At 47.3% G+C, this 27,691-nt stretch overlaps 2 protein-coding genes across 3 annotated transcripts in view; one reads left to right on the plus strand and one right to left on the minus strand.

The window, feature by feature from the left end:
* MCM9 (minichromosome maintenance 9 homologous recombination repair factor) overlaps window positions 1-27,691 on the plus strand; it is a 112,357-nt gene that overhangs the window by 21,983 nt on the left and 62,683 nt on the right. For both annotated transcript variants that reach the window (XM_038760555.1, XM_038760563.1), the window contains exons 7-8: window positions 1,888-2,013; window positions 3,885-4,004. In XM_038760555.1, the coding sequence (XP_038616483.1) occupies window positions 1,888-2,013; window positions 3,885-4,004 (246 nt within the window). The remainder of the gene's footprint in view (window positions 1-1,887; window positions 2,014-3,884; window positions 4,005-27,691) is intronic.
* On the minus strand, window positions 6,893-27,333 carry ASF1A (anti-silencing function 1A histone chaperone). The gene is made up of 4 exons (XM_038760575.1): window positions 27,013-27,333; window positions 17,941-18,056; window positions 12,065-12,241; window positions 6,893-7,372 (listed from the first exon to the last, which is right to left on the minus strand). The coding sequence occupies exons 1-4, from the start codon at window positions 27,119-27,121 to the stop codon at window positions 7,160-7,162; spliced, it is 615 nt and encodes a 204-aa protein (XP_038616503.1). The 5' UTR covers window positions 27,122-27,333; the 3' UTR covers window positions 6,893-7,159.

Here is a 27,691-nt window from a genome sequence, read left to right on the forward strand (position 1 = left end):
TATTTGTTAAGCGCTTACTATGTTTCAGGCACTGTATCTACATAGAGGCTAGTGGACACAGTCCCTGTCCCACATGGGGCTCACAGTCTTAATCGCCATTTTACAGATGAGGTAACTGAGGCACAGAGGAATGAAATGGTTTGCCCAAGGTCACACAGCAGACAAGTGGCAGAGCCCGAATTAGAATCCAGATCCTCTGACGCCCAGGCCTCTACTTTATGTACTGGACCATGCTGCTTCTCTGTACTTCCCACCAAGTGTGTCCATTTTTCTTCCTGGTCCCGCTGTGTGTGTGCAGTTTATGTTTATATGTTTCCTTCACAGACTGTAAGGTTCTTGAAGGCAAGGGACTGTGTCTTTTATTGTACTCTCCAAGCACCTATACTTGGTGCTCAGTGAATTTGAATTAGGCTGTACTGGACACCTACTGAATGCAGTGCACTGTATTAGGGGGGTGGTTAAGGCCAAAGCACCCATTCCTTACCTGCAAGGTGTTTAGAATCTAATGAGCCCTCTTCCACCCTTCAAAGCCCTACTGAGAGCTCACCTCCTCCAGGAGGCCTTCCCAGACTGAGCCCCCTATTTCCTCTCCTCCTTCCCCTCCCCACAGCACCTGTATATATGTTTGTCCAGATTTATTACTCTATTTATTGTACTTGTACCTATTTACCATTCTATTTATTTTGTTAATGATGTGCATCTAGCTTTATCTCTATTTATTTTGATGACTTGACACCTGTCCACGTGTTTTGTTTTGTTGTCTGTCTCCCCCTTCTAGACTGTGAGCCCATTGTTGGGTAGGGACCGTCTCTATATGTTGCCAACTTGTACTTCCCAAGCGCTTAGTACAGTGCTGTGCAAACAGGAAGCGCTCAATAAATATGATTGAGTGAGTGAATGAATAATGAAGAGGTAAGGTCTTGTTATTGGGAGAGGAGCTTCCTTTAGACTTCTCTTTCTTGGAGAAGCAGCGTGGCTCAGTGGAAAGAGCCCGGGCTTTGGAGTCAGAGGTCATGGGTTCAAATCCCGGCTCCGCCAGTTGTCAGCTGTGTGACTTTGGGCAAGTCACCTAACTTCTCCATGCCTCAGTTCCCTCATCTGTAAAATGGGGATTAAGATTGTGAGCCCCCCGTGGGACAACCTGATGGCCTTGTAACCTCCCCATCATCATCAATCGTATTTATTGAGCTCTTACTATGTGCAGAGCACTGTACTAAGCACTTGGGAAGTACAAATTGGCAACATATAGAGACAGTCCCTACCCAACAGTGGGCTCACAGTCTAAAAGGGGGAGACAGAGAACAAAACCAAACATACTAACAAAATAAAATAAATAGGATAGATATGTACAAGTAAAATAAATAAATAAATAAAGAGTAATAAATATGTACAACATATATACATATATACAGGTGCTGTGGGGAAGGGAAGGAGGTAAGATGGGGGGATGGAGAGGGGGATGAGGGGGAGAGGAAGGAAGGGGCTCAGTCTGGGAAGGCTGACTGAGCACTTAGAACAGTGCTACGCACATAGTAAGCGCTTCATAAATGCCATCATTAGTATTAGACTGTAGGCTTGTTATGGGCAGGGAACATGGCTGCGAATTCTGTTGTGCTGAACTCTCCCAAGCGCTTAGTACAGTGCTCTGCACATAGCGCTCAGTGAATACGATTGATTGAGCATCACTGGTTCGTTCATTCAATCGTATCTGAATGCTGACTGTGTAAAGCACCGTACTAAGCGCTTAGGAGAGTACAAAATAGCAACAGACAGACACATTCCTGCTCCCAACGAGCTCACGGTCTAGAGACTGGTTGAGGTTGCCCGAGTCAGATCTGATGATCGAGATGGTCACGTTCACTTTCTGTCCCTTCTGTTTCTCCCTAGGAAGAAATACAATCCTGGCCAGTTTGTGCCCCCAGGTCTTTGGCTTGTACTTGGTGAAGCTGGCCGTAGCCATGGTGTTGGCCGGCGGGGTGCAGCGGACCGACGCCACCGGAACCCGAGTCAGAGGTATCCTCAGTCCCCCCTGAAAACTCCCAGACCCTTTCAGCTCAGCGCCGTTTCCACTGCACGAAAGGAAAATAATAATGGTACTCGTTAAGCGCTTCCTATGTGCCAGGCACTGTATTAAGCACTGGGGTATATACGAGATATCCGGTTTGGACGTAGTCCCTGTCCCACACGGAGCTCACAGTTTTAATCCCCGTTTTACAGATGAGGGATCTGAGGCATAGAGAAGTTAAATGCCGTGCCCACACGTGACAAAGCCGGGATTAGAACCCAGGTCCTTCTGATTCCCAGGCTCGTACTCTGTCCAATGGGCCGTGCTGCTTCTCACCTTGTAGTAATAATGATGGCATTTATTAAGCGCTTACTATGTGCAAAGCACTGTGGAAGTTACAAGGTGATCAGTTTGGCCCACTGGGGGCTCACAGTCTTAATCCCCAGTTTGCAGATGAGGTAACTGAGGCGCAGAGAAGTGAAGTGACTTGCCCAAAGTCACACAGCTGACACTTGGTGAAGCCAAGTGACTCCAAAGCCCGTGCTCTTTCCACTGAGCCACGCTGCTTCTCTAACCTCCCCTTCTTGTAACCTCCCCAGCGCTTAGAACAGTGCTTTGCACATAGTAAGCGCTTAACAAATGCCATCATTATTATTACCAGGCCACGCAACGCATGCCCTCCCAGACTTCCTTTCTGGTCAGAGCCTTTTTAAGGGTGGTGAATATCCAAAAGCACCGTTTTCACCCCAAACCGGACACGGTCAAGTTTCCAGTGAAGAACCACAACCACAAAACTTTAGCAGATTTGAATTCCAACCCCCGCCATCCGAACTGATCTGTGGGGACACATTCTACCCAGAGCAGCATCGGCAGAGGGTGGGCCACCACGCTCTACTTCAGGGAGTCAGAGAGGAAATAATGTTCTTTCTGGTCCCGTTGCCAACTCCCTCCATCTGCGACAGCCCAGGACCCCGCCTCTAGACCTGCCGCTGCAGGCTCTCGGCCTGCTGTCTCCCCTTCTGCCCGAGTTGGCATCCCTACCGCCCGCGATGAGATGCTTTTGTAGGTCAGGGACTCAGTTGGCCCTGAGGGTGCTTTATATGCGGGTTAACGTTGGCAAGATTTTTGCATTCATATACTTCTGTTTGAGCAAAAACACCGTAAAACAGGTTCACATGTAAGCTGAAATCAACTCCTTTTATGCTCCACCGGCTACTGGAAAACACCAGATCTAGAATTTGAATCTCCTTCAGGTTTTTAGCGCCATTCCACCCTTGGCGTCTCATTAAAATACAAGGTTTGAAAAGACAATAAGCAACCGCTGGCTTATCAGGGCAGAAATGTAGCTGCTAAGGAAACCCCAAATTAGAAGACGCCGCGTTACCGTTAGTCGTTCAAGAACGGAGATGATGATTCTTTTTTTCCACTAGTTGGCTGCTTGAGAAAACCCAAAAAAACAACTACCGGAATTTCGCGAAACAATAGAGGCTGAATCTTTTGAGGCAAAGTGCTGATGCTTGTATTTTGCTGCAAAATCGAAAATACCAGCTGATGGGCAAGCGGACAGTTAAGGCATATGCTGTTAGTGGGTTCTATACTTGGTCTGACTGCTCAATTGCCTGGAGATTGGAGGTTACCTGTAGACTGTAAGTTCCTCGTGGGCAGGAACTGCATTGTCCAATTCCGTCCTATTGTACTTCCCCAAGTGCTTAGTCCATACTCAGCCTACAGTAAGCCCTCGAGAAATACCACTGACTGATTTGGAATTCTCTGCCTTACCTAGTACGAAATCAAATTCGGATCCTAATTCAAAAATCACCCCCGCGTCGTGACTCTAGAAATGAGAAATCTGATGCCTGGCATGTTTCCTTGTTTCTAGGGGAATCCCATCTCTTACTGGTCGGAGATCCGGGCACGGGGAAATCTCAGTTCCTCAAATACGCCGTAAAGATTACACCGAGATCAGTACTCACCGCCGGAATTGGGTCCACGAGCGCAGGTACTCTGACCCGATAACTTGGGCTTCGGGGCCGGGGCACGGAGGGAGCAAATTCCCTACGCTGGTAGAGATGCACTGTTCGGGAATTTATTGGCCACTCAGGAATGGGATTCAACCTGTCCAGTGGTCCTCTGATATCTTTTCCAGCTGGCAAGGCGAAAACAAATTAGGTCCGTGTTTTCCTTCTTGGTAAGAGGGGTGAGTTCCCCGAAATTTTCAAGCAGAGCCAATTCCTGCTGAGTGAATGCGTGAGGAAAATATGTAGCACGTGGACGGGCAGCTTTGTCACTGTTTAGCTAACTGATAAATTACCTAAATAGGTGTCTGGCAGAAAGACACGTACACCATCTTGAAGCAGTCTTCCTTGGGGCTCGGTTTAGAACAGCCCTACCCGATATCCCCTCTCCAGGGTCGTGTCCATGCTGACCCACAGTCCCAAAAAACAAACAAAATGCACGTTTCTCGGTTGGGAAAAGGATTTCTATTAAAACCTAAGAAGCATCTTGCCTAATCCGTTGTAGTCTTCGGCGTCATGTACACCTTCGATTACAATTGCCTGCTGTTGCTTGGGCAGAGCCTGGGCCCTCGGAAAGATACTCACGCTGTGAGCAATGTGGCATTCATTTGCTATCGCAAGGAAGTTAGCAGTGGTTTTCTAAGACCGATTCCAACTCGGAACTTCTATACGCTGACACCGGTTAAATATCTGCTGCCATTTGGGTCCAACCAGTAATTCATCAGTTTCCCTTCTAAAAAACAGTGTTTTGGGGTCATACCATAGCTCAGCTGCCACCTTCACAGTGAGGCTACGTTTAATGTCCCTTGACGGATTTTGTTTCTTTAAAGGGTGAAGGGAGGCCCGGGTAGAAATGCTCTATAAAGTCTTGTTATTGGTTTTAAGTTGTAAATTGGCCTGAAATCAAGGGAAGCGGAAAGTTGGGGGGAAGTGGGGCTAACTTTCTGGAAAAGAAATAGGCAGCGTGTCTCAACAAGGCATTCTGGGGTAAGGTTTTTGAAGTCTCTGTCCTGGCCTATCGTAAAATGATCCCAGCAACAGTGAAAAAGAGAAATGTTTCCCAAATGATGACTTGGGGAGAGGGAGAAAGGGGAGGCCCAAATGATGCTTTGGCTGTGTATCGAAATCAGACTATTTTGTGGGTCCTGGCAGTTTCATAAAGATTTCGAAGTCCACAATCTTATTCACTCTAAAGGAGGAATTTTTCATATAGCACTGAATAGCTGGGGCTTCTCCAAGCTTTGGGCCAAGCTCATGATTCTATTACATTAAAAGAGGGATGGAGATTGGGAATCCAGAGTTCTAGACAACTCTTTGGAGTAAGCACTTAACAAAGACCATGATTATCATTATTCTGTCCTCCCTCCCCACCCGAGGGGTTGGTCTGCCCTCTGCTTAATCCCTGCTGGTCCCCTAGGTCCCTTTGGGTTGGTTTGGGGGAAACTATGAATCTTCCATTCCTGAAACCAAGAGCAGAAATTGTTCCAAGGGCAGATTCCCCCACACCAGGGCACACATACAGACGCATCCGGGCGTAGGTTCTGCTCTCTCCGTTCCTCTGCTTGGTGCCACCTCAGCTCCAATGATTATCATCCTCATTCTCTCCCACCCCCTCACCCATCTGTTCAGTGGCAGGAGAAAATTGTTCTCTGCACAGTTCGTTGACTAATGGAGACTCAGTCAAAGAAGGAACAACGCTGCAGTCTTTTCTTTTGAAATAGTAATTTAGCCCCCAAGCCCCCGCTACACTTCTCAGCTGGGGCTCTGTACATTCTGAAAAAGCAGCCAACATGAAGGGGAAAAAAAAAAAAGAATTACTCTAGCAGATTTTCCTCCCACCCTACCTTCCAGCTAAAGATTAGGATCTATTTTTAGGGCCCTTTTCGGTACCAGTTGAGGCCTGCTTACCTCAAGCACTGACTCTTGTAGCCTCGAGGTAAAATTCCACAGTTTAAATTACCTCCCAAATAGCACTATTTTGACTGTTTCTGGCACGGACTGTTAAATCATTGTGGGCATTTTTGTTCACATGGAACTCGGTGAAAGGGCTCCTCATTTATATACTCAGCACCACCCGTGAATTTCATTATAGAAGATGCAACTGCTGTTAAATCAGTAAGAGTATAGATTCAGCACCAAAGGGCTTCAATTAATGTTTTTGTTCTCTTAAGCTTCATTTTTAACAGTAATATATCACCTTCTGGTCTTCACCTTACCGTGCAAAGCGTGATAAATATAGATAAGTACTTGTTTAAAAAAACCATCACTGTTCACTGTAGATTTTAACCCCACTTTTCTTCTGGAAAGCCACTCAAGTTTTCTTTGACAGCCACCCCTCTGTACAAAAATCTTGACTTTCGCTCCATGTAGACTTTTTCCGTAAATCTGAGATAAGGGGGAGGGGGCCTGGGGGCAGAGGAGAAAGGTCCATCTACATATCGAGTGCCCCCAGCATCATCTGAAGTGTTTTCCATTTGAAGCATAATGAAGGGAAATAGATTTGTGTTACCCTAAAATATCCTCTCCCAAGAAATGGATGCACAGTATCCATTCAAGTGCAAACTTGTATTTCTTGCAACAAACCTACATAATAATGAAGTGCCACCTGATGTATAGATTTGCCAGAATTGAAGGGTTAGAGGAAAGGGCAAAAGGAAAGTCAGATTCCCCAAGCCCCACAAAGACCAGGAAGGATTTCTGGTTTCCCAGTTTCCTCTCTTTTTTGCACTTCAGACAGAAAGAGGCTCTCTGTTCCTAGCCTAGCTAACATTACTAAGAACGTCCAGGAGACCAAGTCGTTGTCTTTAGCACGCTGCTTTGACGAGATCTGCATTTTCCTTTGGGTTTTAATCATATCACTGAGGAGGAGAAATAGATAACACATATGCTTTAATTTCAACAGTTTAAGACCAAATAAAAATAACACCACAAAGAGGAAAAAAAAAGTTATTTAAAAATAGCTGTATTTATATCCCACAATTTGCTCAAATACTGGCTTCCTTTTCCATAGGAATTTTCTACAGGAGGTTTTCCAAACAAATTCTTCACGTTGCGTCTCAACTCTGTACTTACGGAACTTTGGGGAGAGAGTCCTGTTCGTTTTTACCACGTAACGTGTTGCTAACGGGACGGGTGGCGGTCACATGCAGTCCATGTGCGATTCTATCATGACGTTTAAGGAGTTTTCTGACGTCGACCACCCCTTCGACGCCGAAGGCAGCGCGTCTGTCGAAAGAAGGGACTGTAGGTTGGGGTTGCTACTCTCTGCGTCTTCCAGTTTTTCTGTGTTGTCTTCCCAGTTAATGTGGAATCTCGTGACCCTGGGATTGGATGCCAGAATATTCCTTTGAAGCTGGAGATGAGGGAGAGAAAGCACTCTTATTAGAACTGCATGTAGGCTTAGCACTGGGACATCCAGTTGACATTCCCCGGGGGAAGGTGTGCGGTTCGCGGAGGCCTTGTGGTCCGGGGGAAAGAGCAGGTGGAGGGGCTGGGGCAACATCACTTCTCCGGGCCTCTCAACAGGGGAGAATCCTTGCCCCTTCCGTGCCCATGGGAAGGTTCTGGAGGAGATCATGGGCAGCATTACAAAAGTAGCGTGGTCTAGTGGAAAGAGCACGGGGCTGAAAGTCAGAAGGACCTGGGTTCTAATCCTGGCTCCACTACTTGTCTGCGCTGTGACCTTGGGCAAGTCACTTAGCTTCTCTGGGCCTCAGCTACCTCATCTGTAAAATGGGGATTAATACTTTGAGCCCCTATATAGGACAGGGACAGTGTCCAACCTGATCAACTTGCATCTATCCCAGTGCTTAGTATAGTGCCTGGTATACAATAAGCACTTAACAAATATTACTTGACAAGCAGCGTGGCTCAGTGGAAAGAGCCCGGGCTTTGGAGTCCAGAGGTCATGGGTTCAAATCCCAGGTCTGCCAATTGTCAGCTGTGTGACTTTGGGCAAGTCACTTAACTTCTCTGTGCCTCAGTTACCTCAACTGTAAAATGAGGATTACTACTGTGAGCCCCCTGTGGGACAACCTGATCACCTTGCAACCTCCCCAGTGCTTAGAACAGTGCTTTGCACATAGTAAGTGCTTAATAAATGCCATTATTACTATTATTATTTTAAAAAATCCAATGGGAAGCTTTAACTAAAGCAGCTCCAAACATCTAATGAGCCCTTCCTGGGTGCAGAGCACTGTACTAAGTGCTTGGGGGAGTACAACACAAGAGTTGGTAGACACGTTCCCTGCCCACAAAGAGCTTACAGTCTAGAGGGGGAGACAGAAATTAAAATAAGTAAGATTTGTGTTGTGGGATTGAGAGTGGGGGTGAATACTAAATTCCCAAAAGACAGATCTAAGTTTATAAATGACCCAGAGGGGAGAAAGAGCCAGGGAAAAGAGGGCTTAAGTGGGGAAAGGCCTCTTGGAGGAGATGTGATCTAAATAAGGCTTTCAGGGTAGGAAGAGTTTTAGCCTGGTGTATATCGTCCAAATTAAAATTAACAAAGGGCTTTTTCTCTGTAAGTTGGGGGTGCTTTGGGCTAGGTATCAGTCGTATTTATTGAATGCTTGCTGTGCAAAGCGCTGTACTAAGCGCTTGAGACAACAATAAACAGACGCATTCCCTGACCACAACGAGCTTACAGTCTTGAGTTGGGGATCCACAAATGGCGGAAACCTTTCGGCAGCTTCACCACTTTATGTAGTCATGGGGCCGGAGGGGGAATCTTTGATATCGTTCAGGTTTCTCCATCATCATGGTAAACATCAACAGAGTCCTGGACTCTGGTGGGGGGCGGGGGGGGCGGAATTACACGTAGAAACAGTAAAAGTAGTCATGATAATAGTGTTTACTAAGCGCTGTGTGCTGAGCACTGGGAAAGAGTAATAATAATGGTATTTGTTAGGCGCTTACTATGTGCCAAGCACTGTTCATGAACCATGTCCCTCAAGGGGCTCACCGTTAAAGACAGACTGGGGAAAACACAAAGGCATAAAAATCCAACTGGGCAGAAAGGGCAGATGCCAAGGGCACAGGATTTATAGAAACATTTTCACATGATTGAACATCTGAAACCTGAATGGCAAGGTGGCTGGAGTTATTCGTGCGACCAGGACCACGGGGTCTTAATCACGGAAGGCTTCCTGAAGGAGGGGTTATGTTCAGGAGAACTTGGGAGTTAAAAGGGTGGCTCTAAACTGGCAAAGCAGGAAGAAGGCATTCTGAACTGGAGCGGTTGTGGGGGAGGGAGAGGAATGGCAGAGAGGGGCGGGGGTCCCGGGGCTGATGAGCGGGTTTGTTTCAGCAGTTTGGAAGGCCTGAGGTGAGGCGTAGTGGGAGAGGAGGGCATTAATCGACGTGTGCAGAGCACTGTACTAAGCCCAGTAGAAATCAGGGGACGTGATCCCTGTCTTCAAGAAGCTCAGACTCTAATGGGGGAAAAAGGCACTAAAATAGTTTACAGATAAAGGGAAGGAATGGAGTAGAGAGATAAGTAAATGCTCAAGATTGACTGAAGTATGAGAAGGAGCATGGCCGAGGGGACAGATCCTGTTTCCGCCACTTGTCTGCTGGGTGACCTTGGGCAAATCACTTAAAACTTCCCTGTGCCTCAGTTCCCTCATCTGTAAAAACGTGGGACAATGGACTGTGTCCAACTTGATTAGCTTGTATCTACCCCAGTGCTTAGTACAGTGCCTGGGACATGGTAAGCGCTTAATACTGTAAAAAACAAGTACATAAGCATATTATGGAGATAGGGGTTCTGAGCACTTAAATGTTTATGTGAAAGGAAGAGCTGAAATGAGGGATACAAGTGTGAGGAGATTTCAGAAGGGCTTTGAAGATGGGAGAAGCAGTGTGCTCTGTTGGACAGGAAGGAGAAGGGATTCTAGTCAGGAAGGAAGGCGTGAGCAAGGTCAGCAGCGGGAGAGCTGGAAGGTGAGGGGGAGAGATGTCCGATGCTCAGGACAGCTTGAGAGGAATGAAGTGGGTGAGCTGAGGTTTGGTGGGAGAACAGAGTGGGTAAATAGAAGAGAGTGACGGCTGAGTGTCTCGAAGACAATGACTGGGAGATTTTGCTTGAAGCAGGGAGGAGTGGGCAGCTCTTGGAGGTTTTTGAAGAGATGTGCGCAGTTCTGATGCTTTAGAAAAATGATCCAAACTGCTGATGGACTGAGAAGGGGAGAGACTGAAGGCAGGAAAGTTTGAGAGGTGGCTGATGCAGTAGATAAGAACTGACAAGTCCTCAGTAGCCATTTGGATAGGGTGGATTCTAGCGTGGTGAAGAAAATTATGACGGGGATTGGAGACTGGCTGAATAGAGGGGTTCATTCATTCAATCGTATTTATTGAGTGCTTACTGTGTGCAGAGCATTGTGCTAAGCGCTTGGAAAGTACAATTCAGCAACTGAGACAATCCCTACCCAACAACTGGCTCACAGTCTAGGGGTGAAACGGACAACAAAACAAGTAGACAGGCATCAATAGCATAGGGATTGAAAGACAGAAAGGAATTAAAGATAATGCCACAGTTTCAGGCTTGAGAGAAAGGGGGAGGATGACAGTTGTCAACTGTAATGGAAGAGTTAAGTGGAAGCAGATTTGGGTGGGAAAAGGGATCATTTGCTTTTAGACATGTTTGAGGTGCTGGTGAGACATCTTTGAAGAGCTGTCCTCATGGCAGGGCCAAATATGAGATTACAGAGGAGAGGTTTGAAGCCCACGGCCAAGGTATTTAATTTAATGTAAGCGGCCATGGGGAAGCAGAGCAGGCATTTTCAGCCCAGCAACAAGCGCAGGCATCAACAGCCAAAGCCGGTGGGCATGTGGTGGGAAGAAGCAGACACACCCGCTCGCTCAGTGAGATATCGCGGAGGGAGGATCGGCAGGATTTAGTTAGTGCGGGACCGCCCAGGGTCAGTGAGTGAAGGGGAGGCAGAGATGAGTGGGAAGACAGTGGGAAAGTGGGAGGGAAGGTTTAGAATTCCAACTTTGGGCCTATCAAATTTGAAGCGGCGGCAGACATTCAGGTGAAGGTACAAGGCAAGTGAACAAGTGAAGTCAGCCCCGGAAATCATCCACATAAAGGGACAGTTTGGCTCCTCGAGAAACAGTGAACAGCGAGAAGATCCAGAAATGGTGATTAAAGCAGGCAGAGAGGCAGGAGGTACAGGTTTATTACTCTATTTGTACATATTTACTATTCTATTTATTTTATTTTGTTAATATGTTTTGTTTTGTTGTCTGTCTCCCCCTTCTGGACTGTGAGCCCATTGTTGGGTAGGGACCGTCTCTATATGTTGCCAACTTGTACTTCCCAAGCGCTTAGTACAGTGCTCTGCACACTGTAAGCACTCAATACAACTGAATGAATAAATGAAAAGGTGGCAGAGAATGGCAAGAAGGTGCTAGTATCTAATAGTCTCAGAAGGGCTGTGGGACCTTGAGCAGGTCACGTAACTTCCTCCATGCCTCGGTTTCCCTTTATGTAATAAAGGGATTCAACCCTGAATCCCTTCAGGAAATAATTCAACCCTGTCCTCCCTCCTACTTAGATGTGTGAGCCCCATGTGGGACAGGGACCGTATAACTGACTCGATGATCTTGTATCTATGTCAGCGCTTAGCACGGTACCCTGCACATCGTAAGGGTGTAACGAGGATTCTTCATGCCTCCGGACAACCTCAAAGGACAGTCCCAGGACAGGCGGGCACCCACAATCCAACAGACACTGTTCTGTGGCATTGTAACACTTTGGGAAGGCCTTTGTGCTCCTTGAGATGCCCAGAAAGCCTTGAATAAAATCTCCCCACCAGCGGGTCTAAATTAGTTTATCTGAGCCTAGCGCAACACCTGCCTTCCTACAGGCTCTTGACGTGCTGTTCCCGTTCCGAACGATCGTGCCAACTTCGACCCCAAGCCATCGCCCGCCCATTTAAAAATACGTGGCTCCGAAAGCCTAGCTTTTATCTTTCGCAGCCTCTCCTCCAAGCAGCCGAGTAGGGAGCGTCCAAAAGGTGTAGTAAGAAACGTTGCCTACCTTCGAGAAGTCTGGTTTTACAGGAGGGTTTTCCCTCAACTCTGTCTCGGTATATTCATTATTTACATAGTAGCCCACTCGAATGAATTCCTGGCCTCGATAGGTGCACGTGATCAGCACGACGGTTACGCCTACGGCGTCCGCATCTGGAATGAGTCCTGGGTTAGGTGCGTCGGCCTGGAACGAGACAGAGAAAAAGAGTCATTTAGCACAGGCAGGGTGGGGACCACGGGCACCTCAGCTACCATCGCGACGGTGGGAAAGGCTCAGAAGACTGTTTCCAGGGGTGCCACCTTGGTATCTGTCCATTGCAGTGGTTTGATTATGGCCAGAAGCCACATCAATGGTATTTATTACTGATTCCTCCTGTGCGTACAGCACTGTACTAAGTACAATAGAGTTGGTAGACACCTTCCCTGCCCACGAGGAGTTTTCTGTGTGTGTGCTGGGGGGGGGGGGGGGGGGGGGTCAGATATTAAGATGAATTACATATAGAGGAAATTGAGGATGTGTACATTAAGTGCTGAGGAGCTGGAGGTGGGGTGAATATCTAGTGCTTAAGGGGTACAGAGCTAAGTGTGACAAAAATGAGGTGACAAAATGAGCCTTTCCCTGTGCACCTTAATACCCTGGATGTTCAAAGGAATTACTTAGACTGTGAGCCCACTGTTGGGTAGGGACTGTCTCTGTATGTTGCCAATTTGTACTTCCCAAGCGCTTAGTACAGTGCTCTGCACATAGTAAGCGCTCAATAAATACGACTGATGATGATTACTGCTTCCTGGGAAAACAGTGACTCTGCCAGTCTCTGGTGCTTCCTGATTTATGAAAGAGTTTGGCCTTAACTGGACCTGCAATGTCTACCCTTCCAGCCCCCAAGTAAGCAGCAGTTTAGATGGACTTTTTCTACTACTTATGCCTGTTTCAAACTTGGGGTTTTAGGCGTATCAGTAGTCTTAGCAGTAGGGAGGGCGCTTGGCAGAGAATCTTACAGCAAAGAACGGGTGGCCATAAGCATTTTAAAAATAAGAGTAATAACTGTGGCAATGGGTCTCTCCTTGGTCCACTCTAGGGAAGCCCTAAAAAATGAGATGTCACAGTGTCCTGATGTGTCTGTTAGGCACGCTTAAAGCGGTGGGTGCTGAAAAAATTGGGATTTGGTCTGGGGAAGCAGGTCAAAGATGAGCCCCTGGGGGCAAGGACCATGTCTTTACTGCTGGTATACTTTCTCAAGCGCTTAGTACAGTGCTCTGCACCAAGTGGACACCCAATAAATACCACTGATTAGTAAGCTACTCCTGGACCCCCAACAGTGCGGGACAGGGCCAAGACAGAGATTTTCCACAACCTCAGGGTGAAATGTTGCTGACAAACTCCTTGAAGGCAGGGATCGTGACGTCCAAATCTACTGCTCTCCCAAGCACTTAGCACAGTGATCTGCACACCGTAAACGCTCAATAAATGCCACCAATCGATTCACCCACGACCAGGCAGGAAAGCCACCAAGTCCCAAAAAGTGGAACAAGGGTGAATAGTCCCCCTCGGGAAGGGGCAGCCCTCTTTCCAGTCTCTATCTTGGCAGCGTGGCTTGGTGGACAGAGCACTGGCCTGGGAGTCAGAAGGACCTGGGTTCTAATCCCGCTCTGCCACACGTGTGCTGTGTGATTTCAGGCAAGTCACTTCTCTTCCCTGGGCCTCAGTTACCGCATCTGTACAAAATGGGGGCTAAGAGTGTGAGCCCCATTCGGGACAGGGACGGTGTCCAACCTGATTAACTTGTATCTTCCTCAGTGCTTAGAACGGTGTTTGGCACACAGTAAGCACTTAACAAGTACCATAATTACTATTATTCTACACTCTACTTACTGGAAAAAAGTTCTCCTGTCCCCCTTTAAAGGAACAAACCAGTAAATCAACAGTTTTTATTGAGTGCTTACTGGTTGTAGAGCACTCTAATACCAAGTGCTTGGGAAAGTACAACACAGTAGAGTTGGCAAATAATAATAATAGTGATGGCATTTGTTAAGTGCTTACTATGTGCAAAGCACTGCTCTAAGCGCTGGGGAGGATACAAGGTGATCAGGTTGTCCCACGTGGGGCTCACAGTCTTAATCCCCATTTTACAGATGAGGGAACTGAGAAGTTCCCAGAGAAGTTAAGTGACTCGCCCAAAGTCACACAGCTGACAAGTAGCAGAGCTGGAATTAGAACCCATGACCTCTAACTCCCAAGCCCGGGCTCTTTCCACTGAGCCACGCTGCGACTCCTGCCCACAAGGAGCTTACAGTCAACAGAGGGAGACTGACATTAAAATAAATTCCAGATGGGGGATACGGGAGAGTATTAAGGGTAGATACTTGTACTTGTGCCTACACCAGCGCATGGCCCTTGGTACGGGTGTCGTCTCTGTGGTCCTGTCAGGGTGAGAGCCAGTGTTAGCGTCATGGCTTGGGGTTGCTGAGCTCTGCCCTGCAGACCAGGTTGCCAAAGAGGAAGGTGGGGCTGCCTGTGGCTGCTGCTGGTTCTTGAGTTTCAGGGTTCCAACCTGCACCTGAGCTTTCCTTGTGTTTCTCTCAGACACACACACACACACCCCACTTCTGCTCCTCAGTGCATCCTCGGGCAGAAGTTTGGGCTTTGTGAAAACATGGTTAATGCTTAAGAGTTAAGTCTTCCCTCCAGTTTATAAAATTCAGAAACATTCATTCTGACAGGGTCAAGCCTGGCAAAGGACCACATGCCTAACCTCTGGTGTTTTCAGGAGTCGCTCTTTCCCTGTGCCTTCCCGAAAATCTGGGTGGATTTTCCTACTACGTTTTTCCTCCTTTCTCTCCCACTGTCCTCTTCTGCCTCGCTCCTTCCTGACTGGCAGAAAGATCCCCTTTCCCTCCATTTATCTTAAGAGAAAATGAAAGTGCCAAGTTAGGGAAATAAAAGCTATGAGGACAAAACACCCAGACTGCGGGAAGAATGTGGGACTAGTACTCGGAAGACTTTCTTTACTGTGTGATCTTGGGCAAGTCGTTTAACCTCCCTGTGCCTCACTTCCTCTCATGTATAAGGTAGGGATCTTTTGATATGGCTGAATGGCATGAGACTGTACAGTGCTAAGCGCTTAGTACAGTGCTCTGCACACAGTAAGTGCTCAATAAATACGATTGATGATGATGATCTGATCAAGCAGTGGTATTTATTGAGCATTTACTGGGTGCAGAGAACTTTTGATATGACTGAATGACATGAGACTATATCTGATCTGATCAAGCAGTGGTATTTATTGAGCATTTACTGGGTGCAGAGAACTGCACTGAACACTTGGGGAGATAGAATAGGTAGGCACAATCCCTGCCCTCAAGGGGCTTTATCTCGTATCTAGCCGCTCACTGAGCAAAGGGCTTGGCACGCACAGTGCCTAACAAATGCCACAGTGGCCTAAGGCTGGAGGAGGGAATATCTCAGAATATTAATTTTTATACAACCCTCACAAGTGGAATTTCAAATTAATCATGAAATGTACACTTTTCCGAGGAAATGACCCTCAGCGGTGTGTGAGTAGCATATATGACAGCCGAGCTAAGCGGGGGAGAGTACGGGGAAACACACCCTTAAGGAGACTAAGCTTCTGCCCTGATTCATTCATTTATATTTACTGAGTGCTTACCATGTGCAAAGCACTGAATTAATTGCTTGGGAGAGTATAATATAACAATAAACAGACACATTCCCTGCCTACTTACACCAAGGCCCCCAACTTAAGTAAATCTCCAGATGTCAGCCCACCTCAAAACAGCAGGGAAAGTATTTGCTAATTCTGTTGTATTATACTCTCCCAAGCGCTTAATACAGTGTTCTGCACATAGTAAGAGCTCAAATACCATTGATTGATATACAACTGCAAAGCTTCAGGTGCTTTGCACTTTGGTAAGGGTTTCATGTTTAAAAATATAATTACCGAGTGAAGTATTTCTAATAGTCAACTGAAGGATAGTTGATTCAAGGAGGAAAAAAACAAAACACTTCCCAAGTGTGTTGGCATGCAGGAAGACAGAAGAGAAAAACAAAGCGTGCCTGAGGTAGATTAGGCAGGGAAAACTACACTTTAATCTCCTGTCTTTTGACCAATGGGTTTTGTCAACTGAAACACAAACTAAACACCTTTATGCTTCAGCTTTCCTTTACCACAGTACCAGAAAGAGGAACCCAGAGTCTTTGGGGGAGAATAAATGAAAATTAGAGAAAACAACAAGACTCTTTCACTACTACTCAGTGAGCCAAAAATTGAGGTCTTTCTAATGATCTAAATTCCCAGAAAAAAATACCCCTAAACTACTTGCTACTGGCCGTTTCAATCCCGATAAAATCATCTTTTGGAGCCTTCTAGCCAGGAATAGTTCGTCAAAGAAAAGGATCCCCACAGGATTCCTTGCTACCCCACAGAGAACTGAAGACCGTTAACTCTCACAACCAGCGAGGTTAGAAAAGACTGCTGCGACTCTGCAGAAAGGAACTTTCAGAAGGAACCGTGTTGCCTAGGCAAGGGGAGGAAGAAAAGCGGCAATGAGAAATTGAATGCTAATCCACAACTCCACATAGCTCCGTCTAACTGGAGGTGGGAGGGGAAGCTTTGCAAAAAGACCACAATTATTATGGTAATATTAAACGTGCTAAGTTGGGGTAGATATCAGACACAGTCCTTGTCCCACATGGGGCTTAGAGTTTATGAAGGAGAGATAACAGGTATTCAACCCCCATTTTGCAGATGATGAAACAGAGGCAAAGTGACTTGCCCAAGGTCCCACGGCAGGCAACTGGTGAATTCAGGATTAGAACCCAGGTCTCAACGCCCAATCCTGGGCTTCTTCCACTACATCATGCTGCTTCCTAATACCTCAATCAATGGTATTTACTGAGCACTTACTGTGCGCAGAGGACTGCACTAAGTGTTTGGGAGAGTACAATACAAGAGTTGGTAGACCCATTCCCTGAGATGGTGAAAGACGGCAGCCTGTTTTATACAGATACAATCCACGCGGTCTTGAGTTCTTCAGACTTAGATCATTAAAATGAGATGAGTCAACATAACATCAACGTTGGAAGCAGCATGGCCTAGTGGATAGAGCATGGACCTGGGAAGCAGAAGACCTGGGTTCTAATCCCGGCTCCACCACTTAACCGCTGGGTAACCCTTTGGCAAGTTGCTTAGCTTCTCTGTGCCTCAGTTCCCCCATCTGCAAAATGGGGATTCAATACCTGTGCTCCCTCCTACTTAGAATGTGAGTCCCAGGTGGGACCTGATGATTTTGCATCTACCCCCAGCTCGTGGTACAGTGTGTGTCATAGAGTAGATGCTTAACAAATGCCACAAATATTATGATGATTGTTTTATTAACCTCCTTAAATTACCTCACGGCCCCTTCTCATCACCCTAATGCACTACGTCATATCCCAAGTGCAAAAATCCTCACTGTCCCATAAATCTCAGGGGGCAACTGGCAGCCCAAATAAGCCACAGGAAAAAAAAATGCAGTTTCTCCTCCAGGAAGGTGATGGGGAGCACTGGATTGGGATCTGGAACTGGAAACAAGAAAAAGAAAGTGTTCTTACCCAACCCTCACTGGTCGGGAGTACCTGTCCAGTTGGAACGGAACAGCTCGGTTCAGCTGACTCTCCCTTTCCTGGTAAACCAGGCTGGAGTTAAAATAGCCAGTCACGGCAGGTCTGCTTTGTGGGCTAGTTATCTCTGAACCCCAACCCTGCTGGGGAGCATTTAAGAGCTGTGATGGATGCTAGACACTGGATGTGGGAAATGGTTTCCACATCACGGGGTATGTGGTTGGCATTGGATTTGGAACAAGCATTTACAGCGACAGTCTTACCTGAAATACAAACATGTGTCTTCCGGCAGGTACAGGGCCCACTAAAACAGAGTCTAAAACTTGGTCGTATTCTTCACTTTCAGCTGAGCCCACATAGATTATTTTCCATTCTAAGTCTAGAGTAAAACACAAAAGCCACATGTTAATTCGCGCTCAATTAATCAGATCATCCGTTCTCACCGCAACTCACTTTGGGGGCTGCTGGAGTTATCTGAATCCTTCTTGAACCTATTGATATTTTCTGCCTTTTCACTTTCCAATGCTAGCCGATTCCCACTGGCTTAGTACTCACTGGCTGAACAAGGGTTTTGTTTTGTCTTGTCTCTTGAATCTACTGCTCTCAAGTTCCAATGAAGGGACCAGTATCCTGGAGTTGGGGTTTTGGGAGTCCACAATTCCACGTTCACCTGTCCACGCCCTTCCAGATTCACTAGACTTTAAACCCTTCCCAGTCTTTGTCTTTCCAAAATGAAAAGACTTGATCAATCAAATCATACTTAGAGGGCTTATTGTGTGCAGAACACCATACTAAGCGCTTGGGAGGGTAAAATACAACAGACGGCAGCCACATTCCCTGCCCATGATGAGCTTACAGTCCGGAAGGGGAGACAGGCATTAATATAAATCAGCAATATTTAGTATTTCAATTCAATATGCATTTTACTGAAAAATCAATTCATTATTAAAGTTTATTTCTCAGTCTCTTCAGTCTTGGTCCAGAAGCTGCTCCCTTCCCTCTGCACCCAATTATCTTGGCATCCCTTCTCTTGGTCTAGGTGGTCTGTTTGTTTCGTTCCATGCCAGGGAAACGTACTCTCGGTCTGCAGGGTGGTAATATTTGGCCTTTTGTTCTCACTCGCCTGGCCAATGGGGTTTGTTGAATATTGTTGGTTTTTTGGCCGCCGTTGGTACTGAGAGGGACAGCCAATGCATTCGCCAAGATTTCTTATCTAAATTTAACTCAACGGTAACAGCTCCTGTTACAACTATTCGGAGATTAAAAATGCTCAGCAATCACGGATTCTGGCCTGCCCCAGCCGTCCTGCCTACACTGCACGCTCAATTCAACTGGAAACGTTTGCCGGGCGGAAAACATAAACCCTAGCACCCGATGTATAACAAAGAGGGACTCGATCTACCTTATTCTCTGAGAATTTACCACACAGATGTAAGAATACAGCCAAGGGGATCCACAGTTGTAACTGGAGCTGAAGAGGCTGCCTTAAAATTGGGGTCATTAGCCGGGAGCGCCTATTGAAACACTAGTTAACAATGCACATCAGAACCATTTGTTGTGGCTTGGCCAAAATGAAATGACCATTAGCGGTATCACTAATAGTGCTTAGAGACACTAGGCCCTCTCTCTAAGAGTGGGCAGCGAATGTGTCCATTATATTTGTATTCTCCCAAACACTTAGTACAGTGCTCTGCACACTGTAAGCGCTCAATACATAGGATTGTGTGCCTGTATTTCTATTAAAAATACCCGCCTTTCATCAGGTCTCCCCTGATTATCACTCCCCTACTTTTCTCCTTATACCATCGCCTCAACCACCTGAACACTCAACACATTTACCTGTTTATAGCTAACCTCACCACCTTCTAAAATGTGATGGATATTAATAATTAGGGCATATCAATGTTGTATCCACCATTTTCCCCATCGGCCTAAAACCTCCTTTTACGTCTCCTATGTTTACCAAAGTATCCAATATGTGGCCTCTGTCCACAGCTGGCATCCGGTACACAGAGTAGGCACCCCAATAGGCGTTCGATCAATCCTGGTGATTGATATGAGCTTACCTAGAATTCTCTGCAAATCTGCAACCCCAGCCATGGAATTGGGAGGAGGGAGAGGGGGGTAGAATGGATGGCAGTTAACTCGGGGATGAACAGTCCCTGTCCCACTTGCACCTCACAGACTTAAGAGGGAGGGAGAACAGGTTCTGAATCCCCATTGTACAAACGAGGAAACGGAGGCACAGAGAAGTTAAGTGACGTGCCCATGGTCACACAGCAGGCAAGGGGCAGAGTCAGGATTAGAAGAACCCAAATCCCCTGATTCCCATGCCCATGCTCTTTCCACTAGGTCATGTTGCTTCCCGGAAGGCATCAGATCTAGCCATTCTTGAAGCTTGGTGCTGGTTGGACTGGTTCAGTCTGGACTGGGCCCCAGGATTTTGCCCTGTGCAAGGACTCTATCTTGCGGTCACTTTAATATTTCATTTTAATATTTCACTTTTGCTTTCTAAAAGGCATGTGTTGAGGTGATGGGTCAAGTCTATGGCGTGAACCCGTGATAAGAAGCAGTGAACACTTCTGGACTTGACAGTCGGTCTGAATTTCTGATTATAAAGAGTAACCTCATATTCTGCTGATCTTTCTCTTCACCTTCCTGAACAATGGAGATATATAAGGGATCCAGGAAGGCTGTTTCAAGTGATGCATTCGTCTTAAGCCTAAGAGTCCGTTTCTGGTCGTTGAGCAAAGGAACTGTCAGAAACTGTGTCCTGACCTGGAGGGATGAGCTGGGGGAAGGCAAATATAATGTCTCCCAGTGAGTAGGGTCTGGTATGGTGACAATGTAATATATGTTTATACCAAATACAGTAGGAGTTAGCGATACAGCTTTCTCGAATGTTACTTTTAAATTGTGAAGCTGTTTAGATGTCGATATACATACCCCTGAAACTCAGCACAGCATCATCCTCCTGTATTTTGGGAGTTAACCAGGTTCATAGATGCCCAGTTGTGGAAGGGGAAGGCTTTAAACAAGCCTAATTGAGAAGCAACTTAATACAGCAGAAAAAATATGAGCCTGGGTTCTAATCCTGGCTCCACCACTTGCCTGCTCAGTGATCTTGGGCAAGTCACTTAACCTCTCTGTGCTTCAGTTTTCTCATCTGAAAAATTGGGATAAACCTGTTCTCGTTACCGTGCTTGGAGCACAGCACTAAACAAATACTACATTATTGATATTGTCATGGTATAATTGATTTCTCCGCGTTGACAGCCTCTTTGCCCTGTCAGGGCCCAGAATCGAATTTACCCTTCAAAACGGGGGAGAACATTACTGTACAGCACCAGATTTCTGCTTTGCAGTTTGTTTGTTTACAAAATGAAAGTTGATCCCAAACTGGTCCATAAGATAGCCTGATCTCATCTGGAAAAGGAAAAGGGAAAAAAAAAAGCCCAGACCATCTGCACGTAAAAATATATCGGCCAGGTCAGAGGCTAAACCGAGGTCCAGGGGGGAAAAAATTCCAAACAGTCACATGTTTTAGCAGCCAAACCACCAGTCTAGCTAAAGTAGGGTTATGGCTCATTCTTTCGCCTCTCCCCCAGTCCCCGCTACAGATAAAAACCATCTCTTTGAACCCGGTCAGACTAATTCTCCTCAGCCCAGGGTTGCATCCTTAGAAGTGTCTTAGAAGTGGCTAGTTACTGTCAGGGTAAGGGTCCTTAACAATAATTTAAATAATGACAAGGGGGGTATTTCTTAAGCGCTTCTGTGCCCAGTGCTGTCCTGAATGCTGTCTGCTCTCATTTTCCAAACTTTGCTGTTCAGAAGGATTTGTGTTTTTAGATCTGTTCTCGGGGTCATTTCTGGATCTCTCTTTTCTCCCCCTTCATCCTGGGGCAAAAGCACTTTCTACTCCCTAGATGTAGACTGATCAACGTGGCAGAGTTTTCGTTTTCTCAGACTGTCCTAGGGTGGCAGTGGGGTTAAGGAGTCAGGGCTGGGGACCAATGGAAAAGCCTAAAATGCAATCTGTCAGTCATTTGTATCTACCCCAGAGCTTAAAACAGTGCTTGGCACATAGTAAGCTCTTAACAAGTACCATAATAATAATAATAATAATAATATTATTATTATTATTATTATTATTATTATCATTATTATTATTGTTAGGTGGGTGTGCAGGCTTCCTCAGGCCGGGATGATGACAGGACTAGTCTCCAAAACTGCTTTTCTGCCCTGGGAAACTTGGGAGCTTAGTATTTCATTCATTCACTCAGTCGTATTTATTGAGTTCTTACTGCAAACTTTAAGGCCATTAGCAAATTTGTATAATCTTGCTCTTTCACATTTTGTTCTATCCCAGAAACGTGATGCTTGGAGGGCCTGGGGGGATATTTTTGAACTTAAAAACAAATCGCAAAATAGTATTTTTCTTTCCCACGATCCCTTTTCCTTCATTCCACTGCTTCAAATTTAGCGGTCCATAGTCATGTTTATCACTGAACAAATGCTGTACTAAGTTTAAATATTTTATTTTTGAACAGACAAAAACGTCTAAGTTGAGGCAGGACCAACAAGAACAGGCATGTTAATTCTAAACTGAGGTTGGGGGGAAAGGAAATAAAGTGAAAAAGCTCCAGATTAGCAAATCAAGTCTAACATAAGAGTAAGTTAAATTAACATTTTTTTCCCTTTTGTTAAAGAAAAACCCAAGAAAAACAGAACGTGAAAGCCTTCAGCTAATGTTTCCAAATTCAGGGAGTGTGGGAGCAAATCCAAAGTGCCACCCAATCTTTGTAATGGTTTTTCTCCTTAATTCAACCCCTCTAAAATGTTATTTCCAGGCATAGTGTGAGAAAGGGCATTACCTCATAAGGACATAGCCACATTCCACCTGGGTCAGCCCCAAGGTCCATCCAATCCAGGACTCTGACAGAGGTACCAGGAGATTTGAAGGAACTTTACTTGTACATATTTACTATTCTATTTATCTTGTTAATGATGTGCATCTAGCTTTATTTCTATTTATTCTGATGACTTGACACCTGCCCACATGTTTTGTTGTCTGTCTCCCCCTTCTAGACTGTGAGCCTGTTGTTGGTTAGGGGCCGTCTCTATATGGTGCCAACTTGTATTTCCCAAGCGCTTAGTACGGTGCTCTGCACACAGTTAAGCGCTCAATAAATATGAATGAATGAATAAATGAATGCCTTCCTGGACACCCATTTTCAGTTAGGGATGGGCCATCCATCCTAACTTTTCCCTCCCCATCTCTAACTTTTCTTCTAGTAATCTATTATGGACCTCTGACAGTGAATTCATCCTCCTGATCTGTAAGTTCAACTTTTCTCAACTTGCAAGAGGCAGTGTGGCTTTAGTGGGAAAAGCACAGACTTGGGAGTCGGAGGACATGGGTTCTAATCCCGGCTCTGCCGCTTGTCTGCTGTGTGACCTTGGGCAAGCACTTCTCTTCCCTCATCTGTAAAATGGGGATGAAGACTGTGAGCCCCACACGGGACAACCTGATTACCTTGTATCTACCCCGGTGCTTAGAAAAGTGCTTGGCACGTGGTAAGCACTTAAATACCATTATTATTATTATTTTCTCTCCTCCCATCGCCCTCCTTTAACCCACCTGCCTCCGCAACCAACTCTGGAAGGTAGGTGGGCATGCGTTCTTCCTCAAACACCCTGGTATGGATTGTTCAGCCCCAGAAATTGGCCCCCTCCAAAAAAAGCCAACCCAAGCCAAGGCAACATTTCCACGCCTTTACTCTCTGCAACTTTCAAGGGGTTTGTTTCAGAGAACTGCGTTTCAAAAATCCCAGGAGGGTCAGCAACCCTGTCGGGGGATTTTATTTGGGGAGTGGGGTGACTTGTGCATGTCCAGCCTGCACCTGCAGCTGAGGAGGAAACTGGCAGTTGGTCCCTGGACCAACTAATCCTATTTATTGAGCGCTTACTGCATGCAGCCTCTCTAGGCTTTAGTTCCTCTAGACTGTGGGCTCCTTGGGGACAGGGACTGTGTCTGTTTATTGTTCTGTTGTACTCCCTCAAGCGTTTAGTATAGTTCTGTGCACACAGTAAGCACTTAATACATACAACTGACTGAATAGGCTGTAAACTCACTGTGGACAGGGAAAATGGCTACCAATTCAGTTATACTGTACTTTCCCAAGCGCTTAGTGTAGTGCTCTGCAGAGAAAGCGCTCAATAGAAATGATTCAACTGTTATAGTGCACTCTCCCAAGTGCTTAGTGCTGTGTTCTGCACACCGTAAGCGCTCAATAAAAACGATTGAACTGTTATAGTGTACTCTTCCAAGCGCTTAGCACACTGCTCTGCACACAGTAAGCGCTCAATAAAAATGATCGAACCGTTGTACTCTCCCAAGCGCTTAGTGCAGCGTTCTGCATAGTACGTGCTCAATAAAATACACCTGATTGATTGTACATTCCCAAGCGCTTAGTACACCATTCTGCACCAAGTAAGGGCTTAATAAATACGATGGGCTGAGAGTACAACACAACAGAGAATAGTTGGTTGCCTGTCTACTTGTTTTATTGTCTGTCTCCCCCTTCTAGATTGTGAGCCCCTTGTTGGGCAGGGACCTTCTTCTCTCTCTGTTGCGGAATTGTACTTTCCAAGCGCTTAGTCTAGTGCTTTGCACACAGTAAGCGCTCAATCAATACGATTGAATGAATGATTATTATTACCCCAGCACTTAGAACAGTGCTTGGCATGTATTAAGCGCTTAACAAATACTATTATTATTATTGCAGTCCCGGAGGTGGGGAAGAGATAGGGTCGGGGAGACCCTGCGAGTTAGGGGGTCCCAGAAAGCCAGACGACACCCCCCGTCCCCCGAGGTCATGGGTTCAAATCCTTCTAGACCTAGAGCCCGTTGTTGGGTAGGGACCGTCTCTATACATTGCCGACTTGTACTTTCCAAGCGCTTAGTCCAGTGCTCTGCACACAGTACGTGCTCAATCAATACGATTGAATGAAAATCCCGGCTCCGCCGCTTGTCAGCTATGTGACTTTGGGCAAGTCACTTCACTTCTCTGGGCTTCAGTTCCCTCATCTGTAAAATGGGGATGAAGCCTGTGAGACCCAGTGGGACAACCTGATTACCTTGTAACTACCCCAGGGCTTAGAACAGTGTTTGCCACATAGTAAGCGCTTAACAAATGCTATTGTTATTATTATCATTATAAAATTCCTGCCGGAAACCCGACCCCGATAGAGGGCAACTTTAAGCAACTTTAGAGAAGCAGCGTGGCTCAGTGGGAAAGAGCCCAGGATTGGGAGTCAGAGGTTGTGGATTCTAATTCATTCAATCGTATTTATTGAGCGCTTACTGTGTGCAGAGCACTGTAATAAGCGCTTGGGAAGTACAAGTTGGCAACATATAGAGACGGTCCCTACCCAACAGTGGGCTTCTAATCCCGCCTCCGCCGCTTGTCAGCTGTGTGACTTTGGGCAAGTCACTTCACTGGGCCTCAGTTCCTTCATCTGTAAAATGGGGATGAAGACTGTGAGCCCATGTGGGACAGCCTGATGACCTTGTATCTCCCCCAGCGCTTAGAACAGTGCTTGGCACATGGTAAGCGCTTAACAAATGCTATCATTATTATTATTATTATTTAAAAATTCCTGCCAGAAACCCCGCTCCCTGAGAGAGGGCAACTTTAAGGGAAGTTTGGCAGGGGCTGGCGGGCCTTTAAGTGGGCAGGGGGCAATGACGCCGGCGGGCAGAAAAAGGAGGAGGCCCCAGCGTCCGGGTGTTGCGTGAGGAAGAGAATAATAATAATAATGGTGTTATTTGTTAAGCGCTTATATATGTCTGTACAGATTTATTACTCTATTTTACTTGTACATATTTACTATTCTATTTATTTTGTTAATATGTCTTGTTTTGTTGTCTGTCTCCCCCTTCTAGACTGTGAGCCCGCTATTGGGTAGGGACCGCCTCTTTATGTTACCAACTTGTACTTCCCAAGCGCTCAGGACAGTGTTCTGCTCACAGTAAGCGCTCAATAAATACGAATGAATGAATGAATGTTCTAAGCGCTGGGGCGGGGGGTGGGGGGGGGATGTAAGGTGCCCCATGGAGGGCTCACAGTCTTAATCCCCATTTTCCAGATGAGGTAACCGAGGCCCAGAGAAGTGTAGTGGCTTGCCCAAAGTCACACAGCTGACAAGTGGAGGGGCCGGGATTAGAACCCATGCCCTCTGACTCCAAAGCCGGGGTTCTTTCCACTGAGCCACACTGCTTCCCTCAAGATTCATTCATTCATTCATTCAATCGTATTTATTGAGCGCTTACTATGTGTGTGCAGAGCACCGTACTAAGCGCTTGGGCAGTACAAGTTGGCAACATACAGAGACGGTCCCTACCCAACAGCGGGCTCACAATCATAAAGTTGGTATTTGTTAATCAATCAATCGTATTTATTGAGCAGTTACTGTGTGCAGAGCACCGGACTAAGCGCTTGGGAAGTCCAAGTTGGCAACATATACAGACGGTCCCTACCCCACAGTGGGCTCATAGTCTAAAAGGGGGAGACAGAGGACAAAACCAAACGCGTTAACAAAATAAAATAAATAGAATAGATATGGACAAGTAAAATAGAGTAATAAATATGCACAAGCATATATACAGGTGCTGTGGAGAAGGGAAGGAGGTGAGAAGGGGGGCTGGAGAGGGGGAGAGGAAGGAAGGGGCTAAGCGCCGGGGAGGATAAGCGTTGTCCAACGGGGGGCTCACAGTCTTAACCCCCGTTTTCCGGATGAGGTAACTGAGGCCCAGAGGGGTCAAGTGACTTGCCCACAGCCACCCAGCTGACGAGTTATTTTGTTGGTATGTTTGGTTCTGTTCTCTGTCTCCCCCTTTTAGACTGTGAGCCCACTGTCGGGTAGGGACTGTCTCTATGTGATGCCAATTTGTACTTCCCAAGCGCTTAGTACAGTGCTCTGCACATAGTAAGCGCTCAATAAATACGATTGATTGATTGATTGAGTGGCTGGGCTGACAAGATGGCCCCGGGGGGGGGGCGGGGGGGGCGTCCATCTTGCCCCTCACGAGGGCGGCTGAGGGGACGAGGCGCAAAGGCGCGCGCGCAAGATGTTCGTTAACACCCCCCGCGCCCCGGCCCAGACAAAGCTGCCCCCAACATGGCTCCCGGCGGCCCGACAACAAGTTCCCTCGCAAGTTGGCGCCATGGCGGGGCTCGTTTTCCCCTCACGCAACTTTCCCCCGGCGTGGGGGGCGGTAGGCCTCCGGGCCCCTCGGACCCCCCCCTCCCCCCCCCGCCGGGCCGCCTCACCTTCCGACAGGTCCTCGATGCACTCGAAGGTGATCTCGAACTGGAAGGGGTTGTAGAAGGGGGACGGGTTGTCCAGCACCACCACGTTGTTCACCTGGACCTTGGCCATGGCGGGGGGGGGGGGGGGGGGCGGGCGGAGGAGGAGGCCGAGGCCCTGAGGAAAGTTTCGGGGCCGCGGTGTGGGGCCTGTCGCTAGGGGCTGGGCTCCGGCCCCCTCATGGGCTGCCGAGGGGCCCCCGGCCGGGCCCGCCGCGCCGCAGGCCGAGATGGGCCGCCTCTTCCCGGCTCCACCTGCTGGTGTAGGCCCCGGACCGACGGACCGACGGACGGACGGACGGACGGACGGACGGGGCCGGGCCCCAGCGCCCGCCTCCTCAGCCCCGCCCCCCAGCCGGCTCGGGGGGGGGGGGGGGCCCGCCCGCCCCGGGAGGGGCCGCTCGCGCTGCTGCACCTGCGCACTGAGCGCCCGCCGGCCCGGGGTGGGGAGGGAGGGAAGGGAGGGGGGAGAGGAGGGAGGAGAGGGGGGAGAGGAGGGAGGGGAGGGAGGGGAGGGGGGAGAGGAGGGAGGGGGGAGGGAGGGGAGGGGGGAGAGGAGGGAGGGGGGGAGAGGGGGGAGGGAAGGAGGGAAGGGAGGGGGGAGAGGGGGGAGGGGAGGGGGAGAGGGGGGAGGGAGGGGAGG

The sequence above is a fragment of the Tachyglossus aculeatus genome, chromosome 2 (genome assembly GCF_015852505.1).
Source record: "Tachyglossus aculeatus isolate mTacAcu1 chromosome 2, mTacAcu1.pri, whole genome shotgun sequence".
NCBI classification, from domain to species: domain Eukaryota; kingdom Metazoa; phylum Chordata; class Mammalia; order Monotremata; family Tachyglossidae; genus Tachyglossus; species Tachyglossus aculeatus.

What these genes read in the sequence shown, in the direction of transcription:
- ASF1A (XM_038760575.1), bottom strand. Translation starts at nt 27,121, where the DNA reads ATGGCCAAGGTCCAGGTGAACAACGTGGTGGTGCTGGACAACCCGTCC. An exon ending in CATCGAGGACCTGTCGGAAG is followed by an intron (nt 18,057 to 27,012) that starts GTGAGGCGGCCC and finishes GTTTTACTCTAG; the next exon opens with ACTTAGAATGGAAAATAATC. An exon ending in GACACATGTTTGTATTTCAG is followed by an intron (nt 12,242 to 17,940) that starts GTAAGACTGTCG and finishes GTCTCGTTCCAG; the next exon opens with GCCGACGCACCTAACCCAGG.